General features: G+C 54.4%; 2 protein-coding genes across 4 annotated transcripts; both read left to right on the top strand.

The window, feature by feature from the left end:
• The first annotated feature begins 1,321 nt into the window (after positions 1–1,321).
• Positions 1,322–5,757, top strand: Prss56 (serine protease 56). The gene is made up of 13 exons (XM_057763100.1): positions 1,322–1,349; positions 1,910–2,017; positions 2,333–2,386; positions 2,490–2,679; positions 3,031–3,130; positions 3,217–3,376; positions 3,588–3,730; positions 3,942–4,104; positions 4,246–4,425; positions 4,507–4,662; positions 4,757–4,819; positions 5,132–5,238; positions 5,542–5,757. The coding sequence occupies exons 1-13, from the start codon at positions 1,322–1,324 to the stop codon at positions 5,755–5,757; spliced, it is 1,668 nt and encodes a 555-aa protein (XP_057619083.1).
• Positions 5,758–7,974: 2,217 nt separating this feature from the next.
• Positions 7,975–14,211, top strand: Chrnd (cholinergic receptor nicotinic delta subunit). 3 transcript variants are annotated; one of them, XM_057762477.1, is made up of 12 exons: positions 7,975–8,026; positions 8,275–8,420; positions 8,780–8,824; positions 9,425–9,534; positions 9,703–9,858; positions 10,074–10,183; positions 10,731–10,931; positions 11,421–11,532; positions 11,615–11,729; positions 12,882–13,086; positions 13,173–13,291; positions 13,968–14,211. In XM_057762477.1, the coding sequence occupies exons 1-12, from the start codon at positions 7,975–7,977 to the stop codon at positions 14,148–14,150; spliced, it is 1,554 nt and encodes a 517-aa protein (XP_057618460.1). In that variant the 3' UTR covers positions 14,151–14,211. The 3 variants fall into 3 exon arrangements, with proteins under 3 accessions (XP_057618460.1, XP_057618461.1, XP_057618462.1); XM_057762478.1 differs by having other exon boundaries at positions 8,266–8,420; XM_057762479.1 differs by lacking the exon at positions 8,780–8,824.
• Positions 14,212–16,450: the final 2,239 nt, after the last annotated feature.

Raw genomic sequence — 16,450 nt, 5'->3', positions numbered from 1 at the left:
CACTGGCCTGGTCAGGCTATGGCAGGAGCACAGGAACCACACCTCTCTACTGAGAACTTAGAGACCACATAAGCTTTACCCTGTGATATACACAGGTGACTCTGATCCCTAGTGTCATTTAAGTCACACAGCAATGCGTACCTAGAATTTTCCCACCTTCCTGAATGCAGTGTGTTAGTGACAGAGGGGAGAATGGGTGAGTAGTGTGATAAATAGTCCTTTTGAAGAGAACACAGCCCCTGGTCACAGTATGTCCCAACTCCTGTACTTAAATACTTAACCAAAGTTAACCTTGTTGCCAACCTAAACCGAGGTTTCTGGGGGAGAGGAGTAATTTTTTGTTTTTACCCAAAGGCCTCGCCCTAGCCCAGGTGCTCACTGGACACCAGGACAGCTGCGTATTTATGGAGTCTCAAGACACCCTCCTCCCAGATCAAGGTCACAGCAACTGAAAACAATGCTGGACAGAATGAGCAGGCAGGGACAGGGGTCTATGAGAGGCTCAAAAGCGGCCGGGCCCTGCGCTCCCTGAACTGGGCCACAGTGAGGCTTTTCATCTCCCGCCTTTGCCTCTTCCCACCCCGCTACCCCAGTGCAGCAATTAAGGCGCAAATTAGGATACTTTGATCATCTTTAGAAAAGGCCACATGGAAGAGGGACACTGCCAAACAATTAGGGGCAGGGGGCTGGGCATTCAGTGGCTTGTTTAGGGGGTAAGAATGCCCAGGACACCCACCCCATCCCTTGCTCTCCTCCCTCCAAGAGGGCCTGCCCCCAACATAGCAGTGAACTCCCCAGGGGGGCAGAAGCAGATGGGGATCCCCCTCCCAAATCCTGCCCACCAGTCTCCCTCTGCCTGGCCCCCAGCCCAACCGTCGGCTTTTCATCCCGGGCTCGACCTCTTTGAAGCAGCCGCAGTAACAAGGGCTGCTTTGACAGAAGTGGGGGGACTCAGAGCCGGGATGATGAAACTTCAAAGGTGAGGGTCGAGCCCACTACCTCATTCCCTTGCCCAGGCCTGGCTGCCCTCCCACGCACCCCCCTTCGGTCCTCTATATAGCCCCCTAGCACCATTTCCCTGAGGGCTCCCGGGAGGTGAGGGCCAGGTGAGGTGCAGACCACCAGAAATGGGTAATTCAGTGTAAGGAAACAGGATTGGGTGGTTTGAGGAACACAAATTCTGAGCCCAGGAAGAGGGTGGATTCCAGGAAGAGGACAGGGTCTCCTGCCTCGGCCCCGGCTCACCATGCTGCTGGCTGTGTTGCTTCTGCTGCTGCTACTGTCCCCAGACTCCCAGACTGCCCGCGGGCATCCGCTGTACATGCGCCTGTCCCCCGGCACCCTGCAAGGTGAGCCTGGTCTATCTGAAGACCCCACTTCTTCAGGATGGGAGGGGCATAAGGAAAATGAGGCCCTGGGCAACGAAGATAAACTTGTCACTGTCACTTATGAGGTCCTGTGGCCCTGCTAAGCCCACCTGCTGAGAGGAGGGGCCTGGAGTTGAAATATAGGAAGGAAGGGAGGGGCAGATGGCCTCACCCAGGAAGCAGAGGCACACAGTGCTGCCAAGGGATTTCCGAATTAGCTAAGTCAGACATCCAGGACAGCATGCCTTGGCAATTCAGTCCCCAAATGGATACCTCAACCACATTTACGAGGTACCAATGGGTAGTGATTCTCCTCTGAAGCCTTTAAGAAAGAAACTTCTCGGAGATTCCGGCCCAATTCAATTGAGCAGTGGAAACCATTTGCCCTGGGGACTGGGCCTCAGCTCCTGGTCCTTCTCCCTGTCTCTACACGCCTGGTGATCCAAGAGCCTACCCTGCTTCCCCACCGTCTCAGGGTCCAGGGAGGCTAGACTGAGGCCGTCTGCCAAGGAGATGTGACTTTGTGTCCCATGTCCCAGCAGTTTTGTCCGCCCAGGGGACTCAAGCATTGCAGGCTGCCCAGAGGAGCGCCCAGTGGGCCGTAAAGCGCGTGTTGATGGAGATCCAGCACAGACTACATGAATGCCAAGGTTGTACCAACAGGGCTACCCCACCCACGTCCCACCAAACTCACGCTATTACAGGGGACTCATTCTCTTGTCCATGCCCACCTCCTGGGGGTCAGACTGGTTTTGAAGGTCCAAGTGGAAGGGGTATGCCAAACTTGAGGCATAGCAGGGAGGTGGGGACAGCGTGGGCTCCTGTGGTCGCAATTCACAGCTGCTCAAACCTGTGTGCTAGGGGTGGCCCAGGAGGGGTGTGGTTGAGAGACAAGGCTCAGAGCCAGCGTAGGGTGAAGGCCCGCGATAGAGCGGCAGCGAAGATCACGAACTGTTTCTCAGCAGGACTTGGGCGCCCCAGACTTCAAACTTCCCTCCTCCAGGACCCACCCGAGATAGGTGAGACTAAAAGGCTCCAAGGAGCAGGGTTGAGGAGAGAAGTGGATCTCAATATGAAGACAGCTAGAACTTGTCCTTCATGACGCCGTTTCTGCCATTCTAGGACCTTGTGGCGAAAGGCGCCAGGGCGTGGCCAACGTGACCCGGGCTCATGGCCGTATAGTCGGGGGCAACACGGCTCCATTCGGGTCTTGGCCTTGGCTCGTGAGGCTACAACTTAGGGGAAAGCCACTATGCGGCGGCGTCCTGGTGGCTGCGTCCTGGGTGCTCACGGCTGCACATTGCTTCGCCGGGTACGTCGTCAATAGCCCAGGCACCTGCCCAGCAGGGCTACCCAATCCGGAAGGAGTCTATCACCCGTGGGCCAAAGCACAGCAGAGCAGGTCTCTGCTGCCCCCTAGCGGAAGCCGGCTCCCAGCCCTGGACCTCAAAATGCCGGCTGCGGAGGAGGAACCCCAGGATGGGAGAATACCGTGAATATCCTGGGAAGTCTCCCCTTCAGAGGCATTCCTCTCTGCCCCTAGGACCGCAATAGCTACATTTGCAGGCTCACTGCGCCGTACGGGTGCATAAGGGGCTGGGCCTCCGAGAGACCTTACAGCACCTCTGTCCCTGATGCGTGAAACCTTCTGCTTGCTCTGCAGTGCCTCGAATGAGCTGCTTTGGACTGTGACGCTAGCTGAGGGCCCCCACGGGGAGCAAGCGGAGGAAGTGCAGGTGAACCGCATCTTGCCCCACCCTAAGGTGAGACGACACGTGCTGTGTCCTCGGAGTTGGGAGCAGCACCCCAAACTCTCTTCCTTGACATTGTACTGTCACCCGCTCTTCAGTTTGACCCGCAGACCTTTCACAATGACCTGGCTTTGGTACAGTTGTGGACGCCGGTGAGCCCAGAGGGGCCAGCGCGCCCCATATGTCTACCCCAGGGTTCTAGGGAACCACCTGCCGGCACCCCATGCGCCATCGCAGGCTGGGGAGCCCTCTTCGAAGGTATTGCCAGCTAGGGCCTGGGTAAACTTCAAGTGGTAATGGTAGCAGACGAACCAGCGGGGGCGTGAAAGAAAGCAAAGGAGATGGAGTTTGGGGAGGCTAGGATGGTGTTCCAGCTCACAAACTGGAAAGAATCTAAGAGGGCAAGTGGGGAGATCGCAAGGTGAAGCTTCTGCCCTCCAAACCCGATCCCCTACATTCTTTCCCGTAGATGGGCCTGAGTCTGAGGCGGTGAGGGAGGCCCGTGTTCCGCTGCTCAGTGCAGACACATGTCAAAAGGCCCTGGGACCTGGGTTGCGTCCCAGCACTATGCTCTGCGCTGGTTACCTGGCGGGGGGCATCGACTCATGCCAGGTATGAGCTCATACTGAAAGGGTGCGCTAGATACGCTGCTCCCCTTGGCAAGATAATCCTCTTCTCTTTGGGGTCTAGCTGACTGCTCCTACCAACTGCTAAGTCTTCGTTAATAAAATGAAAGGGGATCCGCCTTCCCTACCAGGTACAAGATAGGTATAATTCAGAGACATGGTGAATGCATTGTTTTTTGTTGGCTCTGGTCCCTTAGGGTGACTCCGGAGGCCCTTTAACCTGTTCCGAACCCGGCCCGCACCCCAGAGAGGTCCTCTTTGGAGTCACCTCTTGGGGGGATGGCTGTGGGGAGCCTGGAAAGCCTGGGGTCTACACCCGTGTGGCCGTGTTCAAAGACTGGCTGCAGGAGCAGATGAGTGGTGAGCGCCCCCTGCCTACAATGGTCCCTCAGACTGCTCTGGATAAGCCAGTTTCCATCCGGCTGCTTTAGCCTCTGGAGGAGTTGAGGGTGAGTGACTAATAGACCCACACACCAAAGGTGATCTGTCATCTTCTTGCAGCGGCCCCCTCCACCCGCGAGCCTAGCTGCCGAGAACTTCTCACTTGGGACCCCCCGGAGGAGGAGCCAGCCCCGGACGTAGCAGGGCTCTGTGCCTTCTACGCGCGCCTGTGCCCGGGCTCCGAGCGCTCCTGTGCGCGCCTAGCTCTCCAGCAGTGTCTGCAACGCCGACGGCGGTGCGGTTAGTCCCGTTCTCCCAGGTCGGGGTAAGGGACGGCCCCTCACCCCGGGACGGCCGCTCAGACCTTTGTTCCACCCTCAGAGCTGCGGTCGCTGGCTCACACACTGCTCGGCCTGCTGCAGGGCGCGCAAGAGTTGCTCGGTCCCCGTCCGGGGCTGCGACGTGGAGTTCCCGCCCCTGCACCGTCGCTCCGGGACCCTCCCGGCCACAATGTTCGTGAACAGCGGTTACACTCAGGTATCTCGTGTGTCCCAGTCAGGCCTAGGCCCTAGAGTCCAGGAGTCGTGTTTCGTCGCCGAGGCGTGCACCCTAACCCCACAGTCTCCTCCAGGATGGCGAGTTGCAGGGACGGGTTTCCAGAAGCCAAAGCCAGAGCGGCGCGCGGAAACAAAGGGTAATGTCGCCCCCTGCCGGCCTTCTTCTAGAGAGGTGGTGGATTGTCTGCTAGAAAGCCCTAAATGACAACAGAGAAGACCGCTATCTCCCTCTCTTCAGGGAGAACAGATAACTTTTTAGGGAGACTGGCACCGAGCCCTAGTTAGTGTCAGTCAGATAGAGGCACTCTGCCTTGCATGACCATGGAATCTCTGCCAGCCTCAGTTTCCCCATCTGGAGCCCGTAGAGGATGCCGGCCGTAGGATATATGCATCCCTAGCACCCTCTGCTGTACTGTTTATGATAGTCTGGGGATATCCCCTTCTTGTAGGCTGCCCTGGGCTAGAGTCTCTGCAGCAAAAGTTGGCAGCCATTCAGCGAGCACATGCCTGGATCCTACAGATTCCGGCTGAGCACTTGGCCATGAACTTTGACGAGGTACGTCCCTAGGCTGCCCAGGCTCCTTCACAGAGGCTTGGGAAGGCTCACCTGACTGGAGACCAGTGCAGCGAAGGGAAAGGGGAATCCAGCTTCCGGGGGATAGTGAGCTGGGATAACAGGTGGATATGAAGAGGGGAGGAAAAGAGGTAAGAGCGAAAGGGCTCATGTGGATATCCTCTTGATCAGGAAATTAGGGGAACTTCAGGGAGAGGAAAGGGGAGGGGCTAGATCTAAGCGGGTTCCTAGGCTCCAGGAGGAGGGAATGACTCCCAGGTGTGTCCTGACATCCTCCCTCTGCAGGTGCTGGCCGATCTTGGCTCCAAGACGCTGACGGGGCTCTTCAGAGCTTGGGTGAGGGCTGACTTGGGGGACCAGCATGTGGTCTTCAGTGGGCTGGTGGGCTTGGAGCCTTCTACACTGGCTCACAGTCTCCCGCGGCTGCTAGTGCAGGCCCTGAAGGCCTTCCGCTCAGCTTTCCAGACAGAGGAGAGCGCCAGGGACCCTGGATTGGTGTGAGACAGGGACAGAGGCTGGCAAAGGAGCACCACCGCCAACTCCAGCCTCTGGTTTGCCGACACAGGAAGCCCTGTGACAGTCACACTGTCCCCAGGGGCTAAGGGGGTTGTATGAGATATGACAAGCTCTCACTGTCCCAATTGATCTTGCATGTGTGGACAGGGTGGGGGTCCTGTACCTCGCATGTCTTCACAAACGTGTCACCAGAAACAGCTGCTTTAATAAATGTTATTTATGATCTACTTTAAAATGTGGAGATTTATTGGGAAGAGAAAAGGGGGTGTGAGATGGGAGAGGGGCAGGGGCCAGCCTCCAGAAGCAGTTAGCAGAGATGACAAAGAAGCTGGAAGGAGCCAGGAGTGGTGGCTCATGCTTGCAGTTCTAGCACTCTGGAAACTGAGGCAGGAGGATTGCTATGAGTGGGGAAAGTGCTGCACAAGCATAAGGATCTGGGTTCAGGTCCTCAGCACCCAGGTAAAAGCTATGGATGCAGCAGCACACCTACAGCCCCAGCTGGATGAGGAGGGGGCAGACAGATCTCAGGAGGCTGCTGGCCATTCTAGCTGCTCCAGGCTAGCTCTAGGTTCAGTAAAGAGGCTCTGTCTTGAAAAGTAAGGTGGAGGGGGTGCAGTTGGATCTCAGCAGCAGCTACAGGGCCTCAGTTCTTCTGTGGCTTTCCTTGTCTTGCTTCTGGAAACACGGCCTCTGGTGTTGCCATCTCAAGTGGCTGATCAGTGACATGAAGGTGTGCAAATCAACCACGCCAGAGGGAATGGAAAGCACCGCTGTGCTCTACTGCCTGAGTGAGGACAAGGACACCATCCTGGGGGAGGGCACAGAGATGCAGCAGGTGACGTGGGCCAAACCTATGACAAGATGCTGCCAGACCAGGGCTGCCACTGAAACCACTGGCAGCGAGAAGGACAACCTGCATTTCATCTTCTGTGTCTCTAAGAGCGTGCCCCATCCCTGCCTACGAGCAAAATGACCCGTGTCGGCTCCAAAGATGCCAACAGGAAACTGACAAGTGTCTAGCATGAGGTATAACAAATGAATACAAGGATGGCTGTATCCTGACAGCTGACAGTATCTCCCTGGAGGGCAAGTCTTTAGGAGCCACCTCCAACCCCCTACTTAGAACAAAGAACAGCCTCAGACCCGCCAATGGGTGTTGCAAGCAGCTACCTTCTTGCCAGATCCGTGAGCATCCCTTCACCCCATCACCAAATAATCTCCCTGACCCCTAGACCTCCCTCCATCTCTGATAGTTCTAGCTTTCTCAAACTGCTTTCCTCTTATGTAGAGCCTCACGATGCCTCAGGCACCCAGTTTGAAGATGTTTTATTTTTATTTTGAGATGGGGTTTCTCCGTGTAACAGCTCTGGCTGTCCTGGATCTAGCTCTGTAGACCAGGCTGGCCTCGAACTCACAGAGATCTGCCTGCCTCCGCTTTCTGAGTGCTGGTATTAAAGACGTGCACCACCACCACCCAGCTTAAATGTGATATCTTTAAAGACAAAAAGAATGCCAAGTAAAGGTGGCGGGCTATCGAGATAGCTCAGTCGGTACAGCTTGCTTTACAGGCCTGGCATAACCTGAGTTCACCTCCGGAACTGAATTATCCTCTAACCACATACACTGTGGTAAGTGCACAGCCACACTCTCATGCACTCACACACGCACACACATGCCAACACACACATATTAAATAGAATAAAAATTTTAAACCACGTAACATGGAAAACAATAGAATGATCTCCACAGGCCCACACACAAGCGCAGACACATGCATATACACACTAGACACATGTACACAACCATACACATATACCACATGCATAAAAGAAGCTGGAGGCAGGGCAGCTGCTAATATGCCTTTTACCTCCCAAGTGACAGCTGCCAGCCATGGCTACCAGCATGCTGCACACACACACACACACACACACACACACACACAGTATGTGTCCCCACCCTCCACCACTACCCTCCCAGTCCCCACCCTCCCAGCTATCTATGTCAATCCCTGCCTGGGATCTTTGCATCCTGCCCTTGGGCTCCTGCCCTAGCTGGCAAGCCCCACCCCCTCATCACCAGCCTTGAAGTATCTGATTGCATTTCCGGCCTCTTCTTTCCTAACCCCCAAGCCAGCCCAGCACCTGTTCCATTCCACAGCCAACAGACTGAGGGGAAGACATAAGCCCTAGTCAGAGGTGGGGGATGGCAGGGCCGGTGCCCACACTGGGGCTGCTGGCTGTCCTTCTTGTGTGTGGTAAGGGTGGACATGACTCCCTTCCCGGGGGCTCTCTGTGCCTACCTGCCCCCCCGCATGGCCCCCTCCCTAAGGTTATGCCTAATTCCCACTCCCACTCCCACTCCCACTCGGGTCTAACTTCAGGTAACCCACCCACAGGAAGCCATTGGCTTCCCTTTGCTCTACCCTGACCCAGCAGGACCACAGCAAAACTCCCTTTCTGGGGTGCAGTGATCAGACCCTGTTCCTCTCCCCAACCTCCCCAGGCAGCTGGGGTCTGAATGAGGAGCAACGGTTGATCCAGCACCTGTTCAAGGAAAAGGGCTACAGGAAGGAGCTTCGGCCGGTGGCTCACAAGGAGGACAGAGTGGACGTCGCCATAAGCCTCACCCTCTCCAACCTCATTTCCCTGGTGAGTGGACCGTCCCCGGCTGGGTTGGGGAGAGAAGGGACGGTCACTCTAGGCTAACCAGTTCCTCTTCCTTGAGACATGCCTGATTATTCCCCACACCAGACGGCACCGCAGGCCTATGGCTACTCAAAGCCATCATCTCTGCCTCCCACGGCCACTGCTGGTCCCCATGCTCCCCCAGGACTCACTTCAGCACCTTCTGTCCAGGGCTTCTCCAGTCTGCCGAGCCACCTCTATCCATTGGCTGGCACCGGCCCTTCCAGCTACCATGGTCCTCTGGAATTAAGGCAGATTAGTGAGTGAGTTTGGGTGAAAGTTTGGTGGGAACCTTTAGGGACAGCCCTCTTGTCTGATTACAGAAAGAAGTGGAGGAGACCCTCACCACCAACGTGTGGATGGATCATGTAAGGACACCCTGCTGAGGGCTCCAGTCCCTTGTGTTCACTTCTGCTAGGAATCCGCCAGCTCGTGTGGCATTCCTCTGGGAGGGTTTGACTACACAAAGCCCAACTGCTTCAAGGACATGTCCAAGAAGGCTAGGGCTCCCCTGTCCTAAAATTGCCACTCTGTCCTGACTTGCTTTGTTGTTTTGAGACAGGGTTCTCTGGTCATATTTCCCTGACTGGTCTAGAACTTATGATGTAGACCAGGCTAGCCTCAAACTCACGGAGATTCCTTTACATCTGCCTCTCGACCACTGGGATTAAAAGTGTACACCACCACATCGGCCTCTGTTTGCACTAGAAGTCACTCTTCTAATGCAAAATATCAAAACTGGTAGAGGTTTGTAACATCGAAACATGCCTGCCCAGGATGGAAACTGTGCTCATATCCTGCACAACTAACTGTCCACGACAGGCCTGAATCTCACTCTTTACCTATCACTCCCCAGTTTTTTTGTTCCAACTCCCAGGCTTTGCTCCATCTTCCCTAGAGAAGCGAGAACCACTGGGGAGGGTGGACAGTGGCAGAGCCCACTTCTGATGTGGCTTTTGGACGTCTAGGCCTGGATGGACAGCCGGCTACAGTGGGATGCTAACGACTTTGGGAACATCACTATCCTGCGCTTGCCTTCTGACATGGTGTGGCTGCCGGAGATTGTGCTGGAGAACAAGTTGAGAGGAACTCTCCCAGACCTCCCTCCCTCATCCTGCTTCCCTTCCTTATGCCCCTTGGTCTGCACCTCCAGCCCTGCCCGCCTGCCCTTCCTCTCCTGCCTTCTCTAGCTCTGCTAGTTCCCGGTTGCACAGGGCACCCAGTGATCGTGGTCCCCATCCCACAGCAATGACGGCTCCTTCAAGGTTTCTTACGCCTGCAATGTACTTGTTTCTAATTCGGGGTCTGTGACCTGGCTGCCTCCCACCATCTTCCGCTCCTCCTGCCCCATCTCGGTCACCTACTTCCCCTTTGATTGGCAGAACTGCTCCCTCAAATTCAGGTGCGTCTACTTGAACGTCTCTCAATCCAAGGCACCCAGCCAGGGGCAGGAGGTGGTGAATCAAATGCTCTCGGGCAGAGACTTTGGTCCCATGCTGACCAGAATCCCCTCAGACCATGGCCTTCCCCAAGTAGCCTTTCCCCCTCCGCCAACACCTCCTGCCCTTAAAGCCCCACTCAGAGGCTCATGACCACTCTGCATATGGCTCCCTCCAGTTCACTCAAGTATACAGCCAAGGAGATCACACTTAGCCTGATGCAGCAGGAGGAGGACGGCCGCGCCTACCCCATCGAATGGATCATCATTGACCCTGAGGGCTTCACAGGTACATCAGAAACCATGGCAGACTGGCCCTGAAGACACATACATTGTGGATGTGTACACACTCACACCAGCACCTCACACACTCACAGCTGGGACACCAGCATCTGTACAAGCAGGGATGGCCATGCAGACACAGCCTATACACCTACATTTACTGACCCAAAGAGACTCCAAAGAGCAGATCTGAAGGGAACAGGGACCCTCTCATCACTATCTCCCTCAACACACACAGGAGATACTTGCGAGGATAGCAGGGACTCTGGATGGCTTCAGCTGCTGGGTTTTTTTTTTCCAAGAAGAGAGAAAAACAAAACAAAACAGACAAAAAACTATAAAAGAACCCCCCAGGAAAAGTCACAGAAGAAAACTTCTTCCTCAGAAACTGAACCTGCTAGCCCAGCCCCCAGCGGTAAACCCCACAGCACCCAAGAGTCCTCCCTCATCTCCCTCAGACAGTACCCTAGCCCTTCATTCTATACCAATGGTCCTTGGCCCCCCGGGTTCCCTTCTCCAGCTTGATCCCAAAGCTGTCCTTATACCTTCCTTAGAGAATGGGGAATGGGAGATAGTCCACCGGGCCGCCAAGGTCAATGTGGACCCCAACATCCCGATGGACAGCACCAGCCACCAAGACATCACCTTCTACCTCATCATCCGCCGCAAGCCTCTCTTCTACATCATCAACATCCTGGTACCCTGCGTGCTCATCTCCTTCATGATCAACCTGGTCTTCTACCTGCCAGGCGACTGTGAGCCTCAAGTCCCACCCCCTGCCTCCCTGGCAGCCTCCCCCAAGGCTGCCTAGTACAGGTGTTCCAACCCCGCCCCTCTCTCCGTGGTGAGGGGGGCAATGACTCCGGATGACACTGTGTATAAGTCCTCAGGCAGGAGCGGCAGGCAGGCCTGGCTGCTCTTTGGTTTCTGAATTGCATTTTGGAGGTTCTATCAGGATGCCTGGGAGCTTTTTGAGTGGCAGGCGCCAGGCACATATAATAGTTAGTTATTGATCACTTACCCAGGGCTGTGCTCGCAATGCTTTGAGAAACAGGGAGTTTGAGGTTAGGGTGCTTGTCCAGATCTCTTAGCTAATAAGCTGTGGAGCCGGGATTTAAGACCAGGCACAAGATGCTGTCCCCTAAGATACTTACCGTGGTATTGTGAACAGCGGTAGCAGGGTCCCGCTGTGGGGGACCTTGTGGTCTCAGAGAGTGAGCTTCCAGCTAGGTCCTACTCTCCAGGTGGAGAGAAGACTTCAGTGGCGATCTCGGTGCTCCTGGCCCAATCTGTCTTCCTGTTGCTTATCTCCAAGAGGCTGCCTGCCACATCCCTGGCCATTCCCCTACTAGGCAAGTGAGTACAGCCCTGCCCACGCCCAGCCCTGTCCATGCCTCTGCCCTTAGTCCCCAATTCCAGGCACGGTGTGTACCCTCAGGTTTCTGCTCTTCGGCATGGTGCTGGTCACCATGGTTGTGGTGATCTGTGTCATCGTGCTCAACATCCACTTCCGAACACCCAGTACCCATGTGCTGTCCGAGGGAGTCAAGAAGGTGAGGGTTTGTCTAAAGTTGGAAGCCAAGGCCTGGCCAGGAGGAGCGGTGAGAATGACGGGTATACGGTGATGTACGAGCCACAGAAGCCCTGGTCTTGTGGTGCAGAACAAGGACCTGGGTTCGATCCTCGGCCCCACTCAACTTTAAAAAATCAGGGGCCAGTTAGTGGCTCAGTGGGTTGGAGCATTTGCCACCAAGCTTGACCACCTGAGTTTGATCCCCAGGAACCACATGGTATAAGGGGAGAACCAACTCCTGCAGGAGGTAGGGGACTCTGTGCACATGTGCACGCGCGCACACACACACACACACACGTGACATAAACAAATGCAATTTAAAAAGTAAAACAAAATTAATAAGTAATTTTGGTGAGGACACAGGGGACAGTGCTTGGAACAAGGCTGTCTTTTGCTCTAAGGCCAGCAGACTCTTCTGGAACAAGCCGTCTCCATGATGATGGTTCTGTAATTCTTTAATGGCTTTTGTCTTTAATTGCTTGAAGGGAGAGCTCAACATTTGGACTTTTATTTGTTTGAGATGGGATCTCACTATACAGCTCATCAAAAAGAGGGGGGCCTGTGTATATAGTCAGTTGGTAGAGGGCTTGCCTAGCATGCACAAGGCCCAATACTGAATGTGAACCCAGTCTGATGGCCCAGACCTATGATCCCAGTGGGAGGATCAGAAGTTCAAGGTCATTCTCAGCTAACTTGAGTTCTAGGCTAACTTGGGATACATGAGGCCTGACTCAAATAAAGAAGAGGAGGAGGAGGAAGAGAAGAAGAAAGAGAAGGAGAGGGAAGAAAAGGAGGAGGCTGGGGTGTGGCTCAGTGATAAAGTGTATGCTCAAACTCTTAATTCTCCTGCCTCAGCCTTCTGAATGCTGGGATTGAAGGTACACATCCCCACCCTCAACCTTTTTTTTTTGTTGTTGTTGTTAAGATTTATTTTCAGGAATTGAGTTCTGCTCTGTGCTGTGAGTCATGGGGGAGAGTTGATAGCATCTTACATGCCAATCAGTGGGGGATCCGGGAAACAGGTGATGGGGTCCACCTGGGAGCTACGTGTGGCAACCAGGGCTATCAGAACGTGTAAAAGTCACTCCGCGTTCGTGAAATGACCTGTCTTGTGTCCCCTTGCCTGCTAAAGTTCTTCCTGGAGACCCTGCCCAAGCTCCTGCACATGTCCCACCCAGCAGAGGAAGACTCTGGCCCCAGGACTCTCATCCGGAGGAGCAGCTCCCTGGGCTACATCTCCAAGGCCGAAGAGTATTTCTCCCTCAAGTCCCGCAGTGACCTCATGTTTGAGAAGCAATCAGAGCGGCACGGCCTGGCCCGGCGCCTCACCACAGCCCGTGAGTTCTGGGAGCCTTGGAGCTTGGCCCACGCTGGGAAGGGAGCACGGATAGGCATCAGTCCAGCCCCTGACCTATGTCCACAGGCAGGCCCCCAGCAAGCTCTGAGCAGGCCCAACAGGAGCTTTTCAATGAACTGAAGCCAGCTATGGATGGGGCAAACTTCATCGTCAACCATATGAGGGACCAAAACAGTTACAATGAGGTGAGTGGCCTGGGCTCAACATGAAATCAGATGTTCAAGAAGTGTACTCAAGAGAATTCTGTCTTCGTCATACACTTCACACCTCATGTGTCCACTCAGAGGAAGAGATGCATGGTGGGTAAGGGTCCCACGCTGTACGTTCTCCCAGGAAAGCAAGATTCCTTCATGAAACCCCACAGCATCCCACTGGGCCAGGCACAAACTCAGGGGCCCAAAGAGACACACAAACTTACCCCACCGGGACACATTCCATGTCCTTCTAGGGTTTCTCCTTTCTGCTCAGATACCCAGACAGAGTCAGATGCTTATTAAATTTGTTTTATTATTATGTTTCTTTTGGGGTACTACAGACTGACTCAGAGTCTGATGCATGCTGGGAAAATGCTACACCACTGAGCTACACCCCCAGCCCAGAGACAAATCTTTCAAAGACAGCTGTACTGGGCTGTCTATTCTTAAGCAACTTCTTAACCATTCTCCATTTTACACTCCTGTTCACACATGGCTGGAAGCAGCCCTGAATGGCTTAGGCCGTCCTGACCCACCCTATCTGATGCTAGCCTGAAGTGACCCCCCACAGACACACAGAAGCCAAGTCTTGTGCCTCCATTTCTGGGGTACTAATATATGGGCATGGACTTCCCTCACCCCCATGGTGTCTTGGCCCTCCTTGTAGGAGAAGGACAACTGGAACCAGGTGGCCCGCACAGTGGACCGTCTCTGCCTCTTCGTGGTGACACCCGTAATGGTGGTGGGCACAGCCTGGATCTTCCTGCAGGGTGTCTATAACCAGCCCCCACCCCAGCCTTTCCCTGGGGACCCCTTCTCCTATAATGAAAAGGACCGGCGCTTCATCTAGAGCGGGCATGAGTGGACAGCCAGGAAGACAGTAGTCTGAGAACAGCCATTCATTCCTGGCCTCGAGGTTGGGCCTAGCCGATGCCATGTGGCTGGGCTAAGGTCGTGGTAGGGAGAGGCCCCATCCCAGGAGCAATTCCTTTCCAAATAAAGGAGAAGGAACTTGAGATGGACTGAGAGTGGACATGCTGGGGGGAGGCCCCAGGGCTGGGGGAGAGGCAAGGGGCTTGCTCAGGGGCTAGGGAGTAACACTAGGACTAGCTTTTTGGGGAGAACATTGTAAGGAGCCCCCCAACCTCGACTCTTCTCTGCCTGCTTCCTTCCAGGGCAGGTCAGAACTAAGCATCCTGTTTCTTCTTCCTTCCCCACCTGCCCCTCAAACTCAGGCTCCCAGTCCCCACCTGGGGCCCAAGAGGGGGTGCTTCCCTCTCTATTCCCCAAGGGAAGGAGGTTTTTTATAGTGAGGAACCATCCAGAATGTCATCTGCTGGCCCTTGACCCTGTGGTCATTCTATCTGGGTCCTTCTAAGAAGCTGGGGACTGGAGTGGGAGGGTCATGCTTGGCATCAATTAAACCCCATCAGCCTGAGTCACACGTATTTCAGAGCAGCAGGCCCCAGCCCCCCTAAGGTCCCCCTACACCAAGTCCTTTCCTCCTTGTCCCCAGGTTCCCCAAACCACGGTTACCTTGTAATATACAAGATATACCTGTGATAAAGAATTATCCCAAGTTCAAATTTAGATGGGTACCTGGTTGTCTTATTGACTCCAGCTATCAGCCCTATCTTAAAGGAGGCTGGCATTCAGAACTGTCCCAAGTCCTATGAGGCACAAGGAGGCTAGGCCTGAGCGTATGGAGCCTGCAAAGCCCGCCTCCTGAGTCACACCTGAGGCGGCCCCTGCCACTGTACCTGGCGGTTCAGAGTAACACGTAGAATGAGGTAGAGGTGATGATATATTCCATCAAAGAGCAGCTGCTGAGACGGTGTTGCTCTTGCTGGGCATGGTGGCATGAGCCTCTCACCCCAGCGTTTAGAAGACAGAGGTGGGTGGATCTCTGTAAGTTTGAGACCAGCCAGGGCTACACAGTGAGACTCTGGTTCACAAAACAAAAACAAAAGCAAGCAAACAAACAAAAAAGACACAGTGGTCTCCCCTCCCACCCTCCCACTCTCTTTAGGAAGCCAGCTACAGAGGCTCTGCAGAAACGTTCCCCTAACAGCAGCCACGGGGATGGGTAAACCGGAAAGGGGGTATTTCCGGTAAAACGTGGTAGGGCCTCCAAATGAGAGCTGAGCTGTTTCCGAGTTCTGGACCCTCAGAACTGTGAGAGATAATAAATGCATTTGGGGGAGCAGAGTCTGCGGTGGTTTGTTTCACTCACGGTATGGTCTTCAGAGCCCTGTCGCGCCTATCATAGCCTTAGTTTTACCTTTTCTTATGATGCTGGGGGTGGACCCACAGGCCTGCACTAGCATCCCCATCAGTTAGCTGCAACCCAGCCCTCAGCTTCAGTATCTTCATCTGCACTGTGCATGCAGTAAGCATGCAGGCACTAAGCACGCAGGCACTAAGCATGCATGCACTAAGCCCCATTTGCAAGTTGCTAACACCGAATCTGCTTGTTGGGGTAAAAGGACCTGTGTTCTAGGAACTTAGGGAACTTCAAGGATCATTTCTTGTCCTGGTCCTCATTTGTGGGCTTGGGTTGCAGGACACAGGTCAGAGGGGTTTTGTGCCCAGGATTCCTGCATCCTATTGTGGCAGACAGGTGACAATGGCCCAATTAGTCACCTCCTTGTTGTACAGAGGTAAGGTCATCACAGCTCAATATATTTCCTCAGACCCAAACAGACCCTAATTACATCCATACAAGCTCAAGGTGAAGTTCAGGAAAAGCAGCTTGACCCAACACATACCAGATAAGCAGGGAGTCCAGGCCTCCCCAGAATTACCCATCCATCCCTCTACACAAAGAACTGGAAGGAAGAAAGGAAAAAAAAAGAACTAGAAGAGGTCCTCATCTGCCATTACTGGCTGCTTCTCTCTGCCATTCAGCGGCACTGCTGGAATCCTGCCACAAGGTGGCGCTGCTGGCAGCAGGTCCAACAATTAGTACAGTCCTCCTTGTCCCAGTTGAGACCGGATTCTCCAGAGATGACAGCCCCCAAATGCCACACCCAACCAAGGGTGTCTTTTGTGCATCTCATCAGCACCCTGAGGTGCTGTCAGGACTGGTCCCCCATGGTTGACTTGGAACCATCTCCTTAGGATCCAGGATGTCACATTCAAAAACCAGCT

This window comes from Chionomys nivalis, chromosome 2, assembly GCF_950005125.1.
Source record: "Chionomys nivalis chromosome 2, mChiNiv1.1, whole genome shotgun sequence".
In the NCBI taxonomy this organism is placed as follows: Eukaryota; Metazoa; Chordata; class Mammalia; order Rodentia; family Cricetidae; genus Chionomys; species Chionomys nivalis.
This window is presented reverse-complemented; position numbering and strand designations above follow the sequence as displayed.

What these genes read in the sequence shown, in the direction of transcription:
- Prss56 (XM_057763100.1), top strand. Translation starts at nt 1,322, where the DNA reads ATGCGCCTGTCCCCCGGCACCCTGCAAG. An exon ending in CCAGGACCCACCCGAGATAG is followed by an intron (nt 2,387 to 2,489) that starts GTGAGACTAAAA and finishes CTGCCATTCTAG; the next exon opens with GACCTTGTGGCGAAAGGCGC. An exon ending in GCTGCAGGAGCAGATGAGTG is followed by an intron (nt 4,105 to 4,245) that starts GTGAGCGCCCCC and finishes ATCTTCTTGCAG; the next exon opens with CGGCCCCCTCCACCCGCGAG.
- Chrnd (XM_057762478.1), top strand. Translation starts at nt 7,975, where the DNA reads ATGGCAGGGCCGGTGCCCACACTGGGGCTGCTGGCTGTCCTTCTTGTG. An exon ending in TGTCCGAGGGAGTCAAGAAG is followed by an intron (nt 11,730 to 12,881) that starts GTGAGGGTTTGT and finishes TGCCTGCTAAAG; the next exon opens with TTCTTCCTGGAGACCCTGCC. An exon ending in CCGGCGCCTCACCACAGCCC is followed by an intron (nt 13,087 to 13,172) that starts GTGAGTTCTGGG and finishes CTATGTCCACAG; the next exon opens with GCAGGCCCCCAGCAAGCTCT.